This window comes from Bemisia tabaci, chromosome 7 (assembly GCF_918797505.1).
Source record: "Bemisia tabaci chromosome 7, PGI_BMITA_v3".
In the NCBI taxonomy this organism is placed as follows: domain Eukaryota; kingdom Metazoa; phylum Arthropoda; class Insecta; order Hemiptera; family Aleyrodidae; genus Bemisia; species Bemisia tabaci.
This window is the reverse complement of record NC_092799.1, coordinates 30301334-30322920: the sequence shown is the minus strand read 5'-3', so window position 1 is coordinate 30322920 and position 21587 is coordinate 30301334. Positions and strand designations below refer to the sequence as shown.

Here is a 21587-nt window from a genome sequence, read left to right as displayed (position 1 = left end):
TTCGTAATAACACGGAGGGTTGGTTTTTTATAAAATTTCAATTTTTTCCGCCTTCTGGTCAACGAGAGCTCCACCAATCGCGTACTTTTATATTAATTCGCCATCTACCAAACTGCGCTCGCGGTGGGAAAACTGCGGGCAATGAAAATTGATGCTGCATTATTCCGTACTTTAGGATGCGAGTTGTGTGACCTCTCCTAAATGAATTGTTCATAATTTGCAAGAACACAACCTCGTGTGTCGTGGATCTCATGAAATTTCGTGAAATATTTCACAAAATGTCCGTCATTTCAAAACGTCGCGGCAAAAAGAGCGTCAAATTGAAATTGGCGCGTTTATACAAACAACGTTGAACCAACGACAGTGCACCATCGATCTCCATCATGGCGGTCGCCTTGCGCTCCCCCACGTGTATCATTTGTTTTTTATGTCATTTTAAGCTTGTCATCAAGTTTTAATAAAATATTTCGCCTTTCGAAGGCGAAAACGATCGATTTTATCATTCTAGGAATTTTTAGCTGTTTCCTAACCACCGCGCTTCACTTTAAATTAGTCTGACCCTCCAGAAGTACAAGCAGTTAACCTGGTGTTCTGAACTCTTTCCCTATCATTTACATTTTAAAGTAAGTAGTATTAAATTATACTTTTTGTCTTGACTTTGTAATACAATTTTAAACAACAGAAGCCATTTCTGCTGTTTGGTTACGGTTTTGAATGTCAGAGCCTTTTAATTCTTCTTATTCCATCTTCAATTATCCCTTCGGAGTTTTTCCCCGCTGCATTCACCGCAGCTTGCTCATTGTTAGTTGAGAGGCATCTAACCTCTGACTTACTTCAAATCGGTACCCTTCAACTGATAAATGAAAGGAAGAAGTGAATTTTTGAATTCTGGTAGTATTACAAATGCGTGTCAGCAGTGGTCAAGATTGGACCGTAGTTTTACTAGCTCCGTTCTTAGAAGCGTTATAGTACACGTTCACTGCGCAGCTGAATAACGGAAGGAGAAACTTTATTGACTTGAGATATTATTTCCATGATGTAATGAATAGTATCCTGCATTGTTTCTTTTGAACAGAATGCGTAGATATGCCATCTTAATTGATAATTCCTAAACTTCCTTTTATTTTTTGACAGTTGAGTGGGTGTTCATCCAAATTGACGGTGTAAGTCCACAATCACATATCTTGTTTGTGGTGTCTGTCAATCTCCGCCTCTCTGTCATTTTTTAAATGGTGAACAAATTAACATCATTCCTTGAAGTTTTTGCGGAATTTTCTTAGCACAGAAAAAAAAATCACAGCAGTTTTAAAGAATTGCCGCTAAGTAGTTTTCTGTTTAAAAAATGAAGTTTGATAGGAAGTCTGCGACGTCACAAACTGAGTTATGTAATTGCTGAATAACTTGCCAAAAATTGATCTGACGATAAAATTAGTTCTTTTCAGAAAGCTTTTTTTAAAGCTCGTTAAATTTCCTATAAAAAAGTTTCTATACATTTTTTTGCTCAAGGCAAAATCAAGCGCGCTGGCGGGCTCCGAACTTTGTAAAATGTGCGAAAATTGCGCATACTGTAATGTGTTGGGTTCCGTATTATTTACATCAATTCATTTCACTAAGTGTAAATTTTATCATCTTCACTTAATTTGTCCAGAAATTACTCGTTAGACGACTAAAACAGGAGACATCGGTCAAAAACCGCGAAAAACACAATTTTCGCTCATTTTTCAAAGTTCGGAGCCTGCCAGCGCGCTTGATTTTGCCTTGAGAAAAAAAACGTTTAGGAAATTTAACGAGTTTTATTTCTGAAAATGACTAATTTTATCGTCAGATCAATTTCTGGCAAGTTTCAGGCCATAATCCGGGAAAAAGGCTGATTTTAGGCCATTTTTGCTGAAGTTGGCAACTTTCTGGTCAGAACTTTTTAGTGCAAAGTTGAAATTCGGATTCAGCATCAAAAATTACATAGGAATTAATGTAAACATTGCTACCCGGTATTTTTGCAGGCTCTTTTCCTTATTTGCCTGGACTATTTATGCAGAATACTCTGCTGACAGAAAAGAAAAATCAAAAAGAGCAAGTCTTTTAAAGGCTGATGAGTTCCATATTTCAGTAGCGTCTTGTCATTTTTCTGCCATTGCAATTAAAAATTTCTTAACTGTATAATTCTAATTTCATATTTTCCCTTCTTTTTTTCCAGAATATATGTGAAAACATATTTTTACCCTGTTAAAATGAAACGAAAATCTGTTGGTTCAGTTAATACGCCCTCTAAAGTCAAAAAGGAAGACAAAGAAATTAAAACACCAAAAGTGAAAGTGAAAGTTGAAGTTGAAGTGGCAACACCTGAAAATCCTGTTAAAGCAGCATCTGTAACTAAAACTTCAACAAAAAAGAAGAATGGCCTGTCACCCAAACCCACTCCAACAAAACTTGTAAAAACTCCCTTGAAAGCTCCAAAGAGCAATGGAAAAGTGATACTTTCCCAGTCAGAAAATGAACTGCCAAAGGGGCAAAAAAAGAAACACTTGATTGTTGAAAAAAAATCTGACAAAGATTTGTTCTCTCTCAATGGGATGTCTGAAGATTTAGATGTTGTAGAAAATATCGATGAGGAAGAATTCCTAGAATCAAGTTCTGAGGATGAGTCAGAAAAAAGTGGTAAGAGTGATGATTCTCTAGCTGGAGAAGAAGAAGAAGAGGAAGATGATGATGAAAATAGTGAAACTGACGAAGATTCTGAATCAGACGAATTAGTAGATGAAAAACTAATAGCTGATGACAGCTCCGATGAAGAAGCCGAGACAGATACTAAAAAGAAAGATTTTGGGTTCTCTTCTCTCCTAATTTCATCCTCAGAATATATCAAGAAGAAAAAATTTGAGAAATATATCTCTAAGCAAGGTATCAACATTACAAGGTGCATAAATGTGTATTCAAATAAATTTTTAGTCTGCTGTGAAACACGTGAACAAGCAAAATCTCTAATGGCCCCCGGTGTTAAACTGCAGATCAAAGAAATGCCATTAACAGTTTCTAGGCTTCCATTCTATGTGGTTCTAGAGAATCTTCCCAACTATATTTCAGCTGATGATGTGAAAAAAGCTGTAGCCAGTTGTATTGAGCAGAACACAATAAAAAACATTATTTTCCTGCATATAAACAAGTGTATTGTTGAATTTACAACCGAGCAAGCGTTTGAAAAGTTTACAAAAAAGGTGACTAAGCTGAACGTTAGTGGAAAAATGGTGCGGTTAACTTCTTGGTTGGACAAACTGATCTATGAATATTCTGCTCGTTGCATCAAAGTGACTCACCTGCCACCTAAGTATGCTATTTAACCATTAATTGAAACTATTTTTTAAGTCTTATGATTTAGAAAAATTAAACGCTCTTGAGTATTTGTTGCTCTTAGCTTTCAACTTTAAAAAAATGATCTATCAGCCAACATCACCAAGAAAATAATTTTTTGATGACCTACAACACATAAATAACCTTTCACCATTAAGTATGCGTATCAGTGAATGTCTCTTAAGTCTTATTTGTAATCATACAAGGAGGTGGGTTTGTTTTCTGATTGTGTTGCAGGCTGTAAGAATAATAAAAGTGAAAAAAGATAAATAAAGATTAATAATAAATTTTTTCCCCAGATAAATTTTTCCCAAAATTTTACCGTTGGAAAAGAATAAAAATCTAAGTTCAGTGCTGAGTCAATGTATATTTTTTAATCATTTAATGTAAAAAATAGCTCAGTTGTTACATTAAAGGTGAGCCTCCAATATATCTGAGCAAAATTAATCACTGAAGAAGCCCCTTTCAGTTAATTTTATGCCCAAGATTGGAGGAAGGAACTTAAATAATCTTGAAACCACTCATTTGGAGCTTGAAGTACTTCATTTAGTTGAATAAAAGTTTTTTAGTGTTCTCACTTGCTCTGAAAATTCATTCATTGGAAATTCGAAGCACATTAAGCTCCATCCTCAGCTGTTAGCAAACTTAGAAGTGCGTGCCCAATGTGCGTTCAAAACGCGTCCGAATAAACAAATTTTATGTGTAAGTAAGAACGCTAAAAATTATCAAAAATCATATTCATTTTAGCTTGCTCTGATTTTGTTCATGATTTTTCATTAATACCATATTCAGCTGTTTGAATTGGGAATTTTGATTCTCAAGATCTAACTAATTTTTTCTGTGGTTTTCAGAGCGACTGTTGAAATTTTGTTCCGGAAGCTGTTGGAGTATGGAATTAAAAGTAAAGAAATTTATCAAATTAAATTCTTCACTCGATCGGTTTGCTCAGTATTTTTTGAAAGTGAGGAGACAGAGCAGGTATGTATTCTATTTTTAGCAATTATCGCACAGGTTGTAAGACCCTTTAAATTCAAGGTCGGATCAATCAAGAATTCGAAATAATAGTCAACCGTACCAGGAATTATATGTACCTCAGACCTCTTGTCACGCAACCACCCAAAAGCCCTTAAAGTCACATCCCTTGTAAATCTCTTATCTTGGCACTCTTAACTTGCTGTGTGAAAAATATCAAGGTACAACTGAGAAATCGTATGAAGGAAAAAGAAAGAAAGAAAAAGGGGGAAAAAAGATTAAAATTATTAAAAATTAGAATAATGCACTGGTGATGAGTCAGGCATCGGCAGCTGACAGTGTTCTCACTTTTGGGTCCTTAAGTTTTAATCTTAAGTCTCGGTAACATTTTCTCTTGCTCCATTTTGAAACAGAGACATGATCTCTAAATTCAAGTCAAATACGAATCAAGAACTGCCTCCTGACAGTACGCCTGCTCAACGGTTATGTGGTCTTTTTCTCTGATGAATGTAGAACAGTCCTATGGGTTGTTCGCAAGCACAGCACGCTTAAATTCTAAATCAACCCATTTCCTCATCGCTTAGAACCATACTTCCGCAAAAATTCAATACACTTCTTGCTGTGATCTTCCCTCTTCACCTGTTTTAAGGTCAGAAATTATCTTTGTAGGTCAATATTAGTAGCAAAGCCACTAAATAATTTCTGTAATTGGTGTTTTGTACTGCATGGCATCAAGCAGCATCAAATCTTCCTCCTCAGTGTCATTAACCTGTCATGCTGGACCAGCTGACACTCCTCCCCCCCCTCCCATGGACAGCCCTTTAGCCCCTTAAAAGTCTGTATTAATTTGATGTTGTAACCTCTAGGCAATCATGAAATTACTTAGGATCTTGGAGTGAAAGGTTCTTCTAAGTTTTAGATTCTAAATGAACTCCAAGAAGAAAAAACACACCGACATTAAGGTAAAACTAAGAAATGGAAGTTTAATTTTTTATTCTTCAAGACAAATCTCAAATATTTTAAACATGTTCTTCCCGAGTGGTAATAATATTTCATTTTCTTTTTTGCAGAAGTTACTAGCGTTGGATGGTAAAATGCAGTTTGAGCGAGGACCTGTTTTCATGAACTTGAGCACCCCTAAAGTTGTTTTACTTGGCCTTCCACAGAAGTATGTTTTGTCTGCACTTTTCATTTGAACATCACCAAGCTAAACAAAACTATCTAAATTCCTGGGCCTCTTTAAAAATAACCTATTTATCTTAAGGATAGAATTGGCTAAGAGCTATTGCTCTGGAAGTTATTGGGAAATTCCCTCTTAAAATGTTTGATTTTGGATTTATTGTCATTCAAAAATTTCTGACATCCATGGTCAATCTTTTCCCCTATTGACGATGCTGTTGTCAAGATATTGATCATGAAATGTGCGGTTTAAGGCCAATGACTACACGCTAGTCGGTACAACAGCTGCGATATAATGCCAGTCAGTAGCTGATCAATGAAGTAGTCTCTCCTTAACTTGGCTGCGCTGCTCTACAATATCAGCAGTTTTCCTCTTCTGTTCAGTTCACACACCCTAGTACTAGTCCCTGACTAGTATTGTTTTTGTTAGTGTCAAACTACCTAACATGGAATCAATGACCTCAAAACTGCATTTCCCACAGTCAATATCTTGAAAACTAAATCATGAAGAAGGGCACAGGTCTCAGAAATGTTCGAGTACCAATATTTCAAGAAATTTAACTGTGATAATGTTTCAATACTTAAATTACAATACCTTCTAGTCATATGGAGGCTAGGTTTGGGATAATTCAATGCTCAAATTTGGCATGAATTGAAGACCAAATGGACGTATTTATGGTAAAATGGATTATGTGCATAGGGTTTACATGCATTGTAGTTCTTTTTAGCATAAATATGTCCAAACGTCAAGATGATCACTGTCAGCAGACTTATGCAAATCGTTCCTGTCACCTAACTGAAAGAGATTTTTATTTAGTGATCCTCTAAAGAGGTTTATCATGTGGCAAATTCTCATTTATGCCAATAATTTGTAAATCATCCGATTCCTTTTGTTTATGACTCAAATCGCTCGAACAAGGGCATTTTTTTGTTCCATTATCACACTCTTAAAATCACGTCTTTATTTATAAAAATTTAACTTCATTTATTCCATGGCCTCTGCTCAAATGTACGCAGCTTGGAAAATCAGAGCCAGGAACAGGAACACTGGTAAGCATCTCATCCAGAGTGGAGACGACATGAAAAGTGGTCAATTGAGACTCTGAAAGAGCTAAGAATTGTGATGATAAATACAACCTACCCATCTCCTCTTTTGATATCATAGTTACTTATTTGAGATCTCTTTGTTTCTAAAACCCCTCTTTTATTTGGTTTTAGAGTTTCTGAAAAATCAGTCAAGGCATCGCTCAAAAGTCACAAAATTGATCCGTCCAAAATTCATTCAGTCAAAATTGAGTGCAATACTGCCATGGTCGAGTTGAAAACTAAAGAAGAAGAGCAGGTACGAAATACTGTTGTTCTCTTGTTAAACGAAACTATTTGGGTTAATTTGGAAATGAAATTATCTACCTAACAGTCAGCGTAGTTAAACTTATTGAATCACCTGATGACTTGCGTGTTTTAATATGAATGCCCAATGTTTCAACCAAATGTTGAATGATCTCGGGAGGTTATTGGGTCTGTTGAGTTGCGTTGAGTAAACAGAAGAACTATAGTGTTGGATAACTTTGGTGTAACAGTGCTCCTCACCATTTCATTTTCCTCTGCAATTTTATTAATGGCAGACAAAATTAATAATTTTTTTCTACAAGCAGACATAACTCGGGAGTTGTGAGTTTAGAAAAACTTAAATATTTAAAAATTCACTAAGAAAATGTAAACTTTATAAGTACCAAAGCTCCACTGGAAATCCTGCAAGAAATTCAGGAGCAGAGACATTGCTGGTTAATTCAAATTTTCAAATTTATTTTGTGTTAAGCGGCAAAACAGATAATGCTAGAAGCAGCTGAAGTCGAAATTTCTCTTGGTCCCTAGATATTTCAACTCGGCAAGATTTCTCTGTAGCAGAAAAATATCCTGCTGCAGTGGTTTCAAGGAAAGAAACTTTATAATTTTCAATGCAATATTTTTATTGTTGACTGAGTAGAAAATGAATTATAAAATGGACAACCTGGTACTTAAGGCTCTTTATTTTATGTGCCTCTGAGGAGCTCATAACTTGGATCCCTATTTCATTCTCTTGTCATTCAGAAGTGTGGAGCCCAAAGAGCAGCTGTTACATGTCTTAACCAGCATTACTCAATTACCCATAAGAGGAAAATGAACAGTATTCAGACTACATGGAACAATAGAATAACATTCCTTCAGAAAGTGAAATGTGTTATATCAGTAACTTATCACGTATAATTTTATTTTAACCTTGTGAAGAAAGGGTCTTGTCCTTTTAAAACATTGATACCCCTCTTACCATCATTATTCTTCATTTTTCAGAAAGTTTTAGAATTGGATAATGCACTTGAAATAGGAGGCGTAGCTATGAAAATACTTCCATTGGCCGTTTCAAGGAAAAATTATATCACATTAGGTCTATTTAAGCTAAACCCCAGGTATGTTTCCTTACTTTTTAATTAAATTAATTCATACTCAAGACCAAGTCAACTTTGAAACGAAAAAGAAGAAAAAAATGAAGAAAATGGAAATAGATGTAACTCCATCATGAAAAGGTTCCCCCTCAAGAAATTGACAAGTGAAAAATTTGCATTTCAAACTCATCGAGGGCTAGATACCTCTAAGAGATAGAAACACTGAAAATGTGACCTAAACACTGGAAGTAGAGTCCGCGCCAAGTAAGTTTACGCACTTCTAGACTGGGACAGAAGATTGGCCATCTTGATTCTCCCATTTACTTTGCATGTAAAAGTGACATCAGACAATCTTCTGTCTCAGTCTAGAAATGCGTAAATTTATCTGGCGTGGACTCAGAGAGGATTGGAAAGTAGTGCTAAGACACTCTGCTGAAAGAAAATCAAAGCCAGAGATACCAAAAATTAGGATCGGAATTAAAAATTGAACCTTGTTGAGTCTCAGTGCCAGATTGGGAGAAAGCTTTCAGGCTAGGCAGATGCATTTCGACGGTGTAAGTCCGCACACTCGTATCTCGTTTTGCGCTGTCGCAGACTTCCCGTCATACTTTATTTTTTATACAGAGAACCACTCAACGGCAATTCTTTAAAACTACCGTGATTTTTCCTCTCTGAGCGAAGACAATTCTGCAAAAACTTTAAGGAATGATGACAATTTATTCTCCTGTAACAAAATAATATAGAGGCTGAGATTCTCAAACACTGCGAACAAGATACGTAGTTGCGGACTCACGCTGTCGATTTAAAGTGTTCTGCTGTGGCCCTTAGGAGAGACAGGGCCAATTTCGCTGTTAAGTGGAAGGCACCTTGTTATGTGATGCTTTCTTTCTAGTTATGCCAGAAGAATGTCTGTCATCAGGACTTCGGGAAATACAGTGATCGATGATGAGCCTCAAGACAACACCTTGCCACATGTCTTCTTTACACATGGATTTACATGTGGATTACATTTTACAGTAAGGAACCACTACCTATTTCTGGCCCATTCTTTGAAACAACATACATGCTATTGGCTTTCCTATGCAGATATACCTATGCTTTTATGGGAGAGCCAGAGATAGTGGTTCTTTATTGCAAAATGTAATCCAGTTGTCACTCTGGATTAACCAAGGACCCCGCACACCTCTTATGGGAAGCTGCACCACGACCGATTGCCTTCTGACTTATGTTTTTCGATTCTCCTCAAGATGCTGATCAAAAGTCATAATTGCGCCAACTCTCTACGATGCACCGTTTTCGCAAAAAACCTCGAGAAGATTCAATTAGTCGGCGACTATGAATAAAAAAGAACAAAGCATTTGAGGACAGGCCCGATGTAAATAAGGAAAAAACGTAGCGCGTGTCCGTCTTCTTATCTGTACCTGCCGACTCAGAGGCTATCTCTCTCCCGCACTCGCCCGGTAGACGTTCAGACTTTCCTGTTCTTATGCTCCTCAAGAATCTGATTTGGATAGTCGAGCAAAACGGCGAGCGGAATCCGAGATAAGACTGCCGCTCAGTGCGGGAGTTCCCCTGATTTGCTCACTCGAGTACTGAAATGAGGAATCTTTCTGGCTTTTTATAGCCGAATAATTGAATCTTCTCTTAGGTTTTTTGCGAAAACGGTCCATCGTAGAAAGTTGGCGCACATAGAACTTTTGATCAGCATCTTGAGGAGAATCGAAAAACATAAGTCAGAAGGCAATCGGTCGTGGTGCAGCTTCCCATAAGAGGTGTGCGGGGTCCTTTGTAACCCTCCTATGATGTTGCCAGCCATTAGTGCCACATCGATGGTCGGAATGCGAAACTGCGTATCTCTGTTTGCGACATTACAGAATGCAGACTTTCTGTCATATTTTATTTTTCTTTGGAAAACTTGTCAATGTAATTTCTTGAAACCCTCCTTGATTTTCCCTCTTGATTAGCAGAATATTCCGTATTAATTTGAAGCACTGTAAAGGTGGCTTGTTTCTCCTTGAAAAAATAAAGTAGCAGAAATTTTGGAATGCCACAAAAGAGATACAAGGTACACACTTCAGTCATCGATACTCTTGACCTATCACATATGAGGCATCAGGTGACCATACCTAATTTTCTATTAATTGTTTCATTTTATATGACCTCTGCTGAGGCAATAGGGGAAGGCATTACTGTGAGCCTCGGCATAGGGTACTGTGGCAGTCAACAAATTAATTATCACTTATGAGGTTTGGGCGAGGGTATTTTAGAAGTCTGGTTTCCATAGATTTTTATTCACTTGCTCCCCTTGTTTTTCGTCACATCTATACAACAATGACTTCATTTTTTCAACAGTGTGACTAAAGCTGATGTGTTAAAAGCCCTGGCAGACGAGGGTCATAATTTCGATGAGGATGAACTTAATTTCGAGTTCAGTGAAAAAAATAGCGTTGTATTATTCCAGAATGGCAGTGAAGAACTCCACAAGGTAAGCTTGTTAATCGTTACCTCATTTGCTCTCCTAGAACTGGGGAAAGAAAAGAAAAGAAGAGACAAAAGTGACCTTAGTCTAGATGCATCAATCATCAGTTGGCCTATTGGTTAGCATTAAATATCTGTTGAATGGTGCAAGTTTTGGATGGGACGTTTGCGTCTTCTTTTCTCTCCCCAGTTCTAGCACAAAAAAATTCTCTTCCATCTAACATCTAACTATCTTCTCGCACTTGTTTTTTGGAAACTACATATTTACCGGATCTGTTTTTATGTGCATTAATGATAGTGTATGAAGGAAAAAAATTCCCATTATAACTTGAGCATTAATTGATTTTCATTGACCAATTTTTATAAATTAAAGGTGCATTTAAAATGTAAGTTTCTCTTCATTGCTCTGACATCGCCTCAAGACATCACCGATTATTAGAGAAAACTTTACTCATTGAAACCTTGATGGCCTCATAGGCCTGATATTAAGATGTAGGCAGCATCTAATTCATGAAGGTGGCAAACAACGACAGCTGGGTGTTAATGTGAAGCTAAAAATTCTTTTGACTTAGACTTTTTCGACTCCCCCCCAAGTTCGACATTTATTTGCTTTACAAAATTTCAGAAGATTGTGCGTTTTCCCGAACTTGAGGATTGAATGATTCCATTTTCCTCCAAAAATCCAAAAATGGTGATAACGCTAATGGAGAATTTGCACGCAATTTTTTTATTGCTTCATCTGAAAGTGCCTAATGAGCTGAGTTCGCAATATTTTTCATAATTTTTTTCTGACATGGGAAATTGGAGAAAAATTGATTTAAAAGTGAGAAAATGCGCCGCCTTGTGACGTCTTCTGGCGGCATTTCCCATTTAAACACATGTATTTTAGCAGAATCGGTTATTTTGTCATATCTCCTCTAATAATCGCTCAATTTATGAATCAAGGGTATCTTCGTGTTCAGTTCACTCAGAGGATTCCACTTAAACAGGAAATTCATCAAATTTCAGACCCTTGCAAATTCTCCATTGAGGCGATGGGTCCTCTCCATTGGTTGCAGTGTTTCCAATCTCCACTGCTCTTACATATTTTGAAGAGGAATCTATTCGGTGAATTTTCTCAAATTTTTCTGTGGAGCATTGTCAAAGACAAGAGATCCTCTACTAGTATCTTGGTCATGGTGGAAGCTTTTACTTTCGGGACTTCAGCTTTCTACTGTTGACTTACCTACATGGTTGATGTTCAACAATGTGTTGGCAGTTTCGTTCTGGAAACAAACCGAAAATGGCCGAAGTTTGGGAAACCTGTTTGGCCCATGACATCACCCGAAGCTCATCATCTACCATGTAGGTAGGTCAACAGCCGAAATTAGGGTGATGACTGTTGCTCCCTTTTAATCGTCCATAAGGAACTTTTGAATCCCCGAAAGTAAAAGCTTCCACATGTCGCCAGGTTAACTGTCCCATTGTTAACTGATAAGGAATATTAGGTCAAAGTTTTAACCAATTAAAGAAGACTAGTTTTAATAATATGGATGAAACTCAAATTGAGATTCTGAGACACCGCATCTGACGCAGGGTGCCTTTTCTGCACCCGGCGCTTCAATTGAAAAATAATAAGTTAAAATCTGGCTATTAAAATTGCTTTCAAGTAATTATCAACACTCTAATTTCCCCCTGAAAAAATTCTATGACTGCTCCGAAGTTTCGGTGTTATTGGAGTATGTACTTTCTTTCAATCCAAGGATGACACGAAATTCACCCAGAGGCAGAAAATTCTACCCCCAGGATCCTACTTTTCAAGTTGTATTGATTTACATATAACAGAACGTTCAGATTGAGGATTCTTTTTAAGTTATTTGTAATTTTTCCGCATGCTCTGTGTAATAGACTTATCTTACCAGCGGGTCAATTAATGTTTTGTGTTTGTCGGGCGGACATAGATGACGTAGGTTAAACAGCGGAGCGATATTGGTCGGCTATGTTTTATCGCTGCTTTGTCGTGCCTTTGTTAGGTGGAATTCACGACAAGCTAAAGGCACCTCTTGAGTTTCCGACAGTACGCCGTCTATTCCACCCCACAAAGCAGCGAAAAGATATAGTCGATCAATCACGCGCCGCCATTTAATCTTTGTCATCTATGTCTGCCCAACAAACACAAAATTTCTATGATTGGCCTGCAGAGGGGGAACCGGTTGCAATACATCAGCAACCATACATCGTAATTGGAGGGTCCCAAAGTTAATCATGATTTGGCTCTTTTTCCAGAAACTTTCTGAGCTGACGAAACTCAAGATAGGCGGATCCTCCATCAAAGTGACATTCTGCAAATTTGGCTCCAGGCACCCCAATGACTGCGGTCAAAAGCGCAAGCGAGTCCAGAAGAAGAAAAAGAAGAAGAAATCCAACAAAAATAAGAAACAGAAGACTGATGCTGCGGAGAGCGGTTGAGATCGTGTGTAGAATCAATGATTGTTCCACTAATTTGTAATTTTTGACTATTAAACATTTTTATGCCAATTGTGTGAACAATTGTGAATTTGAACTTTCTCTACTTTTTATTCCTACCTTTATCTATTTTTTTCTTATATGTACTTATTTGGTTCTACTTTCGAAGCCATCAGAAGGCGCAGTCCCCCCCTTGCCTTAGTATCACTAAAGTTTGTCAAATCAATTTGAATGTTAAATAAAAATTAATCACACTGCAATTTCAATAGGAAAGTAATTTCGCCAGACAAGGGCAGTTTCATTCATCAGGACTTTTAGATCAAAGGATGTGTCCCATTAAGAAGGGTATTTTGGCCCTAACTTTTGTCAAAAATCGACGCAGCTTAGAATAATGTCATGTATGGTCAAATCTACTCTTGATCATCTACCCTGTGAGAACTTGTCCTTATTGAGGTGTTTTTGAAAGGATTTTGCCTGATTTACCAGCGCAAGGTAGTGAAGTTTTGCAGTTTTCTCGATTAATTGCTCATTTTTGGTCCTAAATTAGATTGCCTAAGTATGAGCACAAGCGACTACCATTTACTCCTTTAAATATGTTACAATGGGTGAACTAAAGATTAAAATATTCGAATATGAAAGTGATAGTCCCTTGTGCTGGCACTTAAAAGTGAACTTATGTCACTTTTCAGTTCAATTTCAGTAGTTGCAAAAATTACCCTATAAGTCTGAGAATAGTTTTTGAAATAATTTACAATACTTAGGTCACTAATGTAGAGCATAGTCCGTTTGATGGGCACACTGTGGTCAAGCTAATCAGCGCACAGTGAATGGTAATCAGCAGGTGATTTGCATTATCAGTGCACTTCAACTGCTCGCAATTCCTTGGAGATACAACCGATTCAACTAAAATGAGTGTTTCGCAATATTTTAGGGTCTAAACTAAAAGGCTAGCATGCTTAGACCCTCAAACCTTATGGGGCAAAAAACCCCCCTTAATGGGGCACATCCTTTATGATGTAAGTAAATTGAAAAAGAAGGAAAAAAATCATGCACAGATAATTTCATGGCATGTGAATGAAGAAAGAAAAAGCAAGAACCCAATTAGCAAAAGTTGCATCGGTTTTAATCGAATTTCATTGAATAAAGATGATAAGATTAGTGCCGATTTGATGTTACAATATATTCATTCGAAGACTTGGCTGTGCCATTTTGAAGAAATTTTTCGTATGGAAACCGGCAGTGTCCATCAGGAAAGTTGTTGAGTCAGCACAACAGATAATTTATGGAAGCTTCTTGTTTTATCTACAAAAAAAAAGAAAGAAAGAGGGAAACAAAACATTAGTACTTTTCATCTTATTTTTTTCCAAAATAACTAAAAAACTTATCCAGGTTCATTCACACTCGGCAACATTTTAGGCATGGGACCCCCCCTTCATTAGGGGAGAGCAATTTTTCAAGAAATCATCTGATTGAATGGAGAATTTGCAAACAGTGGGGATTCCTAAATCCTTTATTGGTTCCAGTAAGAATTTTTTAGAAAAGAATTATTGTAGCCTTTAAAAATATCGTCAGTGCCTCCCAAGTTCTTCAAAGGCTGAGGAAAGTTTCACTTTTGATCAATTCTGCAAAAAGCTGTTGTCACAAGACATCAACTGGCAGCTATCCGAAATTCATTGTGGCGTCTACCCATGAAGTTTTACTAGCCATGGATGACTGTACACCTAGGAGAGGGGGGAAGGGCGCTCGGAAGGTAGGAGATCAAAAGCGCTGGAAAATCATCCATATTCAGAAGTTCAGCGTTCACTTAATTAATCAGTTGTGTTGCTGTTGAGAGTGGAAGGGTGTTTGAAGACTCAAATATTTAAAATATTGCTGATTCTAGGATTGATAATGCAGTTGTAAATAGCTGAACAGATAGAGCATCTAACGATTAGGCCATCAGTTCTGGGTTCAAGTCTGTCCGCATTTGTCATTTTTTAGAGTAAATATTCATTACTATAATATTTAAAATTTATTGTTTCATTATTATTACTGATACAAATGGGTCTTCTTTCTATTTATTCAACCATCAAAAGTAGCTCTGTTGAGTTAATTTTCATGGACCCAAATTGAATATCTAGCTTACAACAGCCCACCATGAGTCTAGTTCAGCGTCCACCTAACAAGCACCATATCTCGGCAATGTATTTAGGATTGACTCTTTGCACACTTAAATAATTTGCCATTACCAACTCAGCCCTATAGACTCAATTAATGATAGCATTTTTGAGACGTATACAACAAGACCTTTCTTTTTTGTATTAGCAAGCAGCATCAATCGCTAAACGGCCAATTTATTATATTGGATGATATCTTGATAAAATGCTCCACCCTACCCTATCATTCATCAGATTTTGTTCTTTGAGTTTTTCTGACCCTACTAGCTTTTCATAGCAAGTGAATACCTTTTTGCAGAGAAATATTTGGAAAATAGGGAAAAATTTTTCTTGGCAAAAAAATGTCCCTTTGTTCTTGACTTAAACCACAAATTATTTTTTGAAAATCCTTTAAACTGAAGGAAAGGGTAGGAAAGTGACTAGGTAGCTATAAGCTTTCCAAAATATGCAGCATCGGTTGCTGATGGTGGGAAAAAATTATACATCACTGAGTTGGTGATGGGTGTGCCTATAGAATTAGTGATTGGCTGACAAGAAAGATATTTAAGAAAATGGTGATCCTGATATACTTACATAAAATACACATGAGTAAAAATGGATTCAGTAAATTGAGGTAAAGGTATAAATTGTGCTAGAATTTCTCCTCCAAGAGACCATGCTTGAAGAACATTAGAACGGGCACTGATTCACCACCAATATCTCTATATTCCATTAAAGCTACCATACCATCACAATCCATTGATTCTCCTGAAAATGAGAGGAGGAACAAATTATGAGAGGTAATAAGTTTACATGATTTCCTATTGAGAAAAAGATCATACATCTATAGACAATTCGTCGCTTTCCTGATGTGAGGGCACACCTCGCTTTCTGTAAGAATCCCAGAAAGAATGGAACTACATGTAAAACAAAGATCAAATGGAAATTAAGATACGACCTTTCGTTGGAAGAGCGACGAATTGAGAATAATAGACTCCTTCATTATTATAATATATAACTTATGAATTAATAGATACTTAAGAGCAGTGGCTTGGCGTGCTATGCAATTCATCGATTGATCTGCCATTTGAACCTACGGAAAAGGATCAATATACAGGGTGTTCGCAACGAACACCTTAATAATCAATTCTTTACCATAGCTTCAAATGGGGAAATATCGACAATCAATCATTGATGCCACGCCACTGCTAAAGTGGCTATGTCATGGTTCAATATTGTAAAAATACACATAACCTTGTCTTGGATTAGCGCCATAATGGTAAAATGCGTTTAAGTGTTTCCTGCGATCGAAATTTCTCCTTTTAAAAGAGTCTTTAATTGATTTATGATCTGTTAATGACTAAATTTTGATAAAATTAACTCACATTGAATTTGTATACGAGCTTATGTTACTTATTTTGGTTGGAACCACTGAGTTCGATATTCTGTCGAATGACGTGGCCACTAGATCTGTCTATTAACAAGGATTGGATGCAGAATCTCTATCTAATTTGAACATGTTCAAAAGGGTTGGGATACAGGGAACTCTTGGCTCTCCAATGGGTCAGTGGCACCATTATTTTAATCCACTTTCTGGAAGTATGAAGTAAATTTAGCTCCTAGGAATTCTTTCAGATTTTTTTTAACCCTAGATGGCAAAGAAATCCTCTTATAAAAATGTCAAAGATGGGACCTGTTAGTAACAATAATTTTAGCAGGCTCTGAGAAATCGCAAGGCAGGACTCTCTTAGCTGAAAAACTCAGCTTCAGGCATTGCTTTGCTACTTCAACTCGACTGTTGGCTTTTGATCAGATTTTTCTTCTCTTAGGAATTTTTTTTTTTTAATTTTTCCGTTTTTTCACAAAATTTTACATTGGAAAAATCATATTACGACCTTGCAAAAATTCGTTGCCACTGCTCCATATACGTAATTTGGAGATAAAGGATTGAATTCAAATTCAAATTACAGCTGATTACAAATGAACTAATAGCCGATCCTTACCTGTGAAGAACTGTAATTCCTTAAATCTTCCAAGAATGTCTTTCATTACTTTGTTCATGTTTGTTTTGAAAACATTAACCTGATCGGGATTTGTTTCTTCTAATTTGCTACATAATCTGTAAAACAAAAAGAGCTAGTTTTAGAGATAGCACTTTCAGTTCAGTGGCCCGATAATTAAAACTATGCTGGCAAGACAAGACACAGACAAGAAATCTTAACAATGGAATATGTCCCATTAGGATGTTTCATCGAGCTGGTTTTAACTTTAGATGATCAGCCCCCAGTTATTTTAAACTCCTACTCAGAATAAAATGAGGGAAATTAAGTCAAAAGACTTAACTTGTAATTGGACTTTTGGATTTCCAATAAATTGTAGCAGGTTACAAGCGGTCGGTTGATTTGGAACAATAATTTCTGAGACTCAAATAGGACAATCCAGGTGATTCTTACTTTTAAGGCACCAAAACAACATTTCTCATGAAACCCACCTAATTTCTATAGATCTAATTTTTAAAAGAATGGTTTCAATATGCTGAAAAAATGTCACAAGCCTAAAATGGGAGGTATTCAGTATCAAAGACATAAAGACAGAGCACTCGTATCTAAAAGCATGGAGAGAAGGTGAAGCCGGCGTAAGAATCCAGTTGGAGAGGTGGCTTCATTTCTTGCTCCCAGTACTGCCTTCATGTCTTTGATCACTATGCATCCAAATGGTGCTTACCTTCACATTTAAATAACTTTGACTAATCAAAAATAAAATTAATTGAAATATTGAACTTGACTGACTTACTTCTTCATATAATCTTTCAAGTAAGCGGTGTATGATTTCTTATCTCCAAATGCAAAGGTTTCACACAATCTGTGGTTGAGGACAACGTCTACTCCACTTTCAGTGGCTTCATCTGTACCTTCTGCAGCCTCCTCAGCAGATGGGTTGAAACCATCTAATTGGATTTCACCATGCTTCCTTGACTCATACTAAAAACAAAAAGGAGGGTTAAATTCAGGGTTAGTTAAGTACCATTGTTGACCATTCAACACATGGAAACTTGACTTACTTAAAGTGATAAAATTGGAACATATTTGGTAGAAACAATTCTTCAGCTTTACTTATATTCCTGCGTAAATTATTCAACTTCATTTGAGGGGCTTGGAGGACAAGGCGCACAAGTACGGGATTTGCTATTTCGAAGTTTCAAACTTACATGGATCCTTATGGTTGAAAGAAAGCTCCAACTGACTTTTCGATGCTAAAAAATTTGAATTTGGGAGCAAATTTTTCACAGAAGATGCATTAAGACTGATTATACTTGAAATCATTAATATCTCAATAGTTTCAAAAACTGCACTAAGTAATGCGCCTTGTACTCCAAGCCTCTCATTTGCAATTGATGATAAACCACTGAAACACTCTAAACTCATTAAAAAAAAAATTGAACAAAATTATGCACAAACTTTGGAGGCCACAATTTTAGCCAAACCTCCAACTTGTTCAGGTGCAAATGACGAACTGACAAGGGGAGGTTACTGATGTCCTCTTTTATATAGCTCAAATTTGGCATGGAGGAATTTTTATATGTGCCGATGTCCGACCATAATTTGAGTTATGAACTTTACAGTTGCAGTTTATGCACATCCGCAACATTCTGGAGTTGAGCTCACTTTGAGTATGATCTGAAGGAGGAACAACTCAGAAAGTATCTTACCTTCCCGTAGACTTCATACAGAACTTCATCTACTAATTTCATTTTGTAGGTGTCAGAGAACATCTCATCACCTGAAAACAAGAAAAACAGAGAAAAACTATGAGATGCTAATCATGTTTACTTAGTAATAACAGTTTTATCAAGAATATACCAATAGTGAAATCATTTCTAATTTACTTTTGCTAGACGAACTTGGTAAACATCTCTCTGGATCATAACATAGCTTGAAGGAGACAGGATTTTAAATTGGCAAAAGAGCTTTGTCACAAGTTACTGGGAGGAAGAAGTTGTCAAGGTGAATTGATACTTTTCCGATCACCTAAAAAACCTGATGACCCAACCACTTTAACAATGGCCAGTTCACGTTTCAGTGAAATAATGCCCTCTCGCGATTCGTTATGCTCTGTTATCAGGACACATGAGTGAATCAGGTTAGGACCTGAAGTGAATGAGGAAGCATACAGCGTACAGCACATCCCTGATGATTGCTTGATCAGGGCCTCAGTCTGAACAAAGGAACCCTGTTACTTTCACAGGCGGCCCAGTTACAGGTTATCATGAGACGGAAACATATTATGACTGCTCAAATGAAATTAAATACAGAAGGGCTGCATTAAGTTAAGAGGTGCAGTCCAAGCCGTTCTAACTAAGAAAAGGTGAGCGAAATATAATGAGATGATAAAGAACTGAGAGTTACATGAAACTGATAACCTCTATCAATCTCGCCTCGTCAAATTTTAAAGATAACGATGTGACTTGGAAGTAAAGATGCTGCTATAGAATGAAAAGAGCCATCAAATGAAAAATTTACTGTCATGACAGGTAGATTAATGAGTAGCAAGAGTTGTTTAGTGAGTGATAAGGGGCGATTTTCCAAAATCTGGAATAACCCCTTTGGCAGCAATGTCGCTGACCTGGAAGGTGTTGCACAGACACGTATTTTTGAATTCAGTTTAGAGACCTTTAAAAAGAGCAAAAGCTCTTGAAATGAAATTGACGTACATCTAAAAGAAGCTGGAAATTAATTTACCTGTGATGAGATCCTTATAAATCCTCATTTTGAACGATTAAAACCGATAAATATTGATGTACACTCGCGGTTCGCGATTACCGTGGAAAGAGAGAGAGAGAGAGAGAGGGAAGGAGGGAAACATGATTCCCAAATAGGCTGCAAGAAGTTGACACATAGTTGCAAAGTTGCCATTTCTCAAGAAAATATTGAATTCTCTGCAATAGATGTCCTCTGAATATTCCAAATAGTTGTCCGAAATGCAACTCTGGGTAACACATCACCATTCGCCAAGGTACCACAAGTCCGAACTTCAAAAGTCCAAAAGATTTCATTGAACTTCTCATAAACTCGGGTATGAAAAATTGTGAAAAAATGATTGTATTTTTTATGTGCTACAGTATTTTACACAATTTGCTGTGTTTTAACAGCATTCTTTTGTGAATCAATGTAAATTTTTGTGGTGAAAGCTTCCAAGTACCTTTGAATTAATTTTATTTGACTACTTGGTCACAACTGAGGTTTTATTTTGAACAGCCAATGGAAGAGAAGGAGAACATTCCCGCTAAAATATGAATAAATGTGATACTCTGAAATGTGAGCCAAGATAAAGTGGTAATAGTTAAGTAAGTTAAATCAGTAATTTTATAGTAAAGCAAAAATCGATAAGTGCCTATAATAAATAAATTGATTAATCACGTTTAAATACATTGGCATTATACAAAGGAACATTTGACAAAGTATCATTCTCGAACTTTGCAGGGATAACTAAAAAGTTTGGTGCAAAGGCCCATCCATGAGGAATATATTAAAGCAAGGCGCTTTCAGCATCATTTCTACCAATTTCGTTCTTGAATTTTTTAACTCCTAGACGATTAATTCCCCCCCCCCCCCCCCCCCAGATCATTTCTTCTAGGTGGCAGCCAAATCCCAGAGCCCGTCTCAAAAATCGGTTTGGAAATTTTTTCCTGTTTCCAAGTTCAAGCATCTCAACTGAAATAAATAGTATCAAACAGGCAAAAATTCTGAAAAATGAGATTTTCGCAACTATTCTATTCATATTTTCATCAATAAATGTAGTGCTCAAGTTCAATACAGTTTTTTTTTCTCTTTTTTTTTTTGTATTAACAAGAGTAAACAGCATTTTGAAATCAAGTGACCAGAAATGGTCCGTACCTACTCCAGTTTTTGTGTCCCTCTTTTTCTGAAACCTATTTTTGTTAATAGCATATTTCAGTTGAGATGCCGGAACTTGGAAACAAGGAAAAAAATTTCAAACCGATTTTTGGGACAGGCTCTGGGATTTGGCTGCTAACTAGAATTGAAGGCAATCTTTTTTAATCTATAGCCTATATTTTGAAAATGATGCGTCTCTTCTCCCACATCTAGTTATTCAGAAGAATATTAGAAAGGGCCACAAGAACAATAGTGAGATTACAAAAACATCCAGGCAATCCAGCAATGTTGATGATTGCAAGAAGATGTTGTTGTTAAAGATTTGCAATGTTGCAAACCTTCTGTCACACTTAACTTTTTAAAAGAGGGCCTAAGTAATTATTTTTAATGCACAAAATTTTGTTTGATTTTAAAATTATTCTCGCAAAATTTTGCACAAGAATGTTGAGCGGTATTTGTTTTAAAAAATATGAAAAAAGAATACACATTTTTAAGCAATATGGTTTAGTAGTTACACCATTGATAGGTATCATAGGTAAGCAATTTCAAGTTTTTCAGAATCAGAGGGGGATCTCAGAATCATAAAATTGGCTTCTTTATTATTTTCTTATTCTAGAAAATCTGCAGGATTCATGTGGAGCTACAGATTCTGAGAAACCTAGCACTCCTCCCAGACTTATTTGGATGAAAAATGTTGGATGTACACTATAAATTCA

The 21587-nt window shown here is 36.6% G+C and overlaps 2 protein-coding genes across 3 annotated transcripts; one reads left to right on the top strand and one right to left on the bottom strand.

Moving 5' to 3' along the window:
• The first annotated feature begins 390 nt into the window (after positions 1–390).
• Positions 391–12914, top strand: LOC109043118 (uncharacterized). Its single transcript, XM_019060199.2, has 8 exons — positions 391–623; positions 2195–3322; positions 4197–4323; positions 5388–5485; positions 6715–6838; positions 7828–7943; positions 10272–10404; positions 12663–12914. Exons 2-8 carry the CDS (start codon positions 2229–2231, stop codon positions 12843–12845), a joined length of 1875 nt encoding a protein of 624 aa, XP_018915744.2. The 5' UTR covers positions 391–623; positions 2195–2228; the 3' UTR covers positions 12846–12914.
• A 1029-nt stretch (positions 12915–13943) lies between these two features.
• Tctp (translationally controlled tumor protein) lies at positions 13944–19896 on the bottom strand. Of its 2 annotated transcripts, XR_002010180.2 has the most exons (6): positions 19717–19896; positions 18687–18757; positions 17771–17958; positions 16981–17096; positions 15572–15745; positions 13944–14144 (listed from the first exon to the last, which is right to left on the bottom strand). XR_002010180.2 is itself a non-coding variant. In XM_019060526.2 (5 exons), the coding sequence occupies exons 1-5, from the start codon at positions 19742–19744 to the stop codon at positions 15630–15632; spliced, it is 519 nt and encodes a 172-aa protein (XP_018916071.1). In that variant the 5' UTR covers positions 19745–19896; the 3' UTR covers positions 15568–15629. The 2 variants fall into 2 exon arrangements, 1 of the variants encoding a protein (XP_018916071.1); XM_019060526.2 differs by lacking the exon at positions 13944–14144 and having other exon boundaries at positions 15568–15745.
• Positions 19897–21587: the final 1691 nt, after the last annotated feature.

What these genes read in the sequence shown, in the direction of transcription:
- LOC109043118 (XM_019060199.2), top strand. Translation starts at nt 2,229, where the DNA reads ATGAAACGAAAATCTGTTGGTTCAGTTAATACGCCCTCTAAAGTCAAA. An exon ending in AAACTAAAGAAGAAGAGCAG is followed by an intron (nt 6,839 to 7,827) that starts GTACGAAATACT and finishes TTCATTTTTCAG; the next exon opens with AAAGTTTTAGAATTGGATAA. An exon ending in CTATTTAAGCTAAACCCCAG is followed by an intron (nt 7,944 to 10,271) that starts GTATGTTTCCTT and finishes TTTTTTCAACAG; the next exon opens with TGTGACTAAAGCTGATGTGT.
- Tctp (XM_019060526.2), bottom strand. Translation starts at nt 19,744, where the DNA reads ATGAGGATTTATAAGGATCTCATCACAG. An exon ending in TTGAAAGATTATATGAAGAA is followed by an intron (nt 17,097 to 17,770) that starts GTAAGTCAGTCA and finishes TTTGTTTTACAG; the next exon opens with ATTATGTAGCAAATTAGAAG. An exon ending in GGAATTACAGTTCTTCACAG is followed by an intron (nt 15,746 to 16,980) that starts GTAAGGATCGGC and finishes TCTCATTTTCAG; the next exon opens with GAGAATCAATGGATTGTGAT.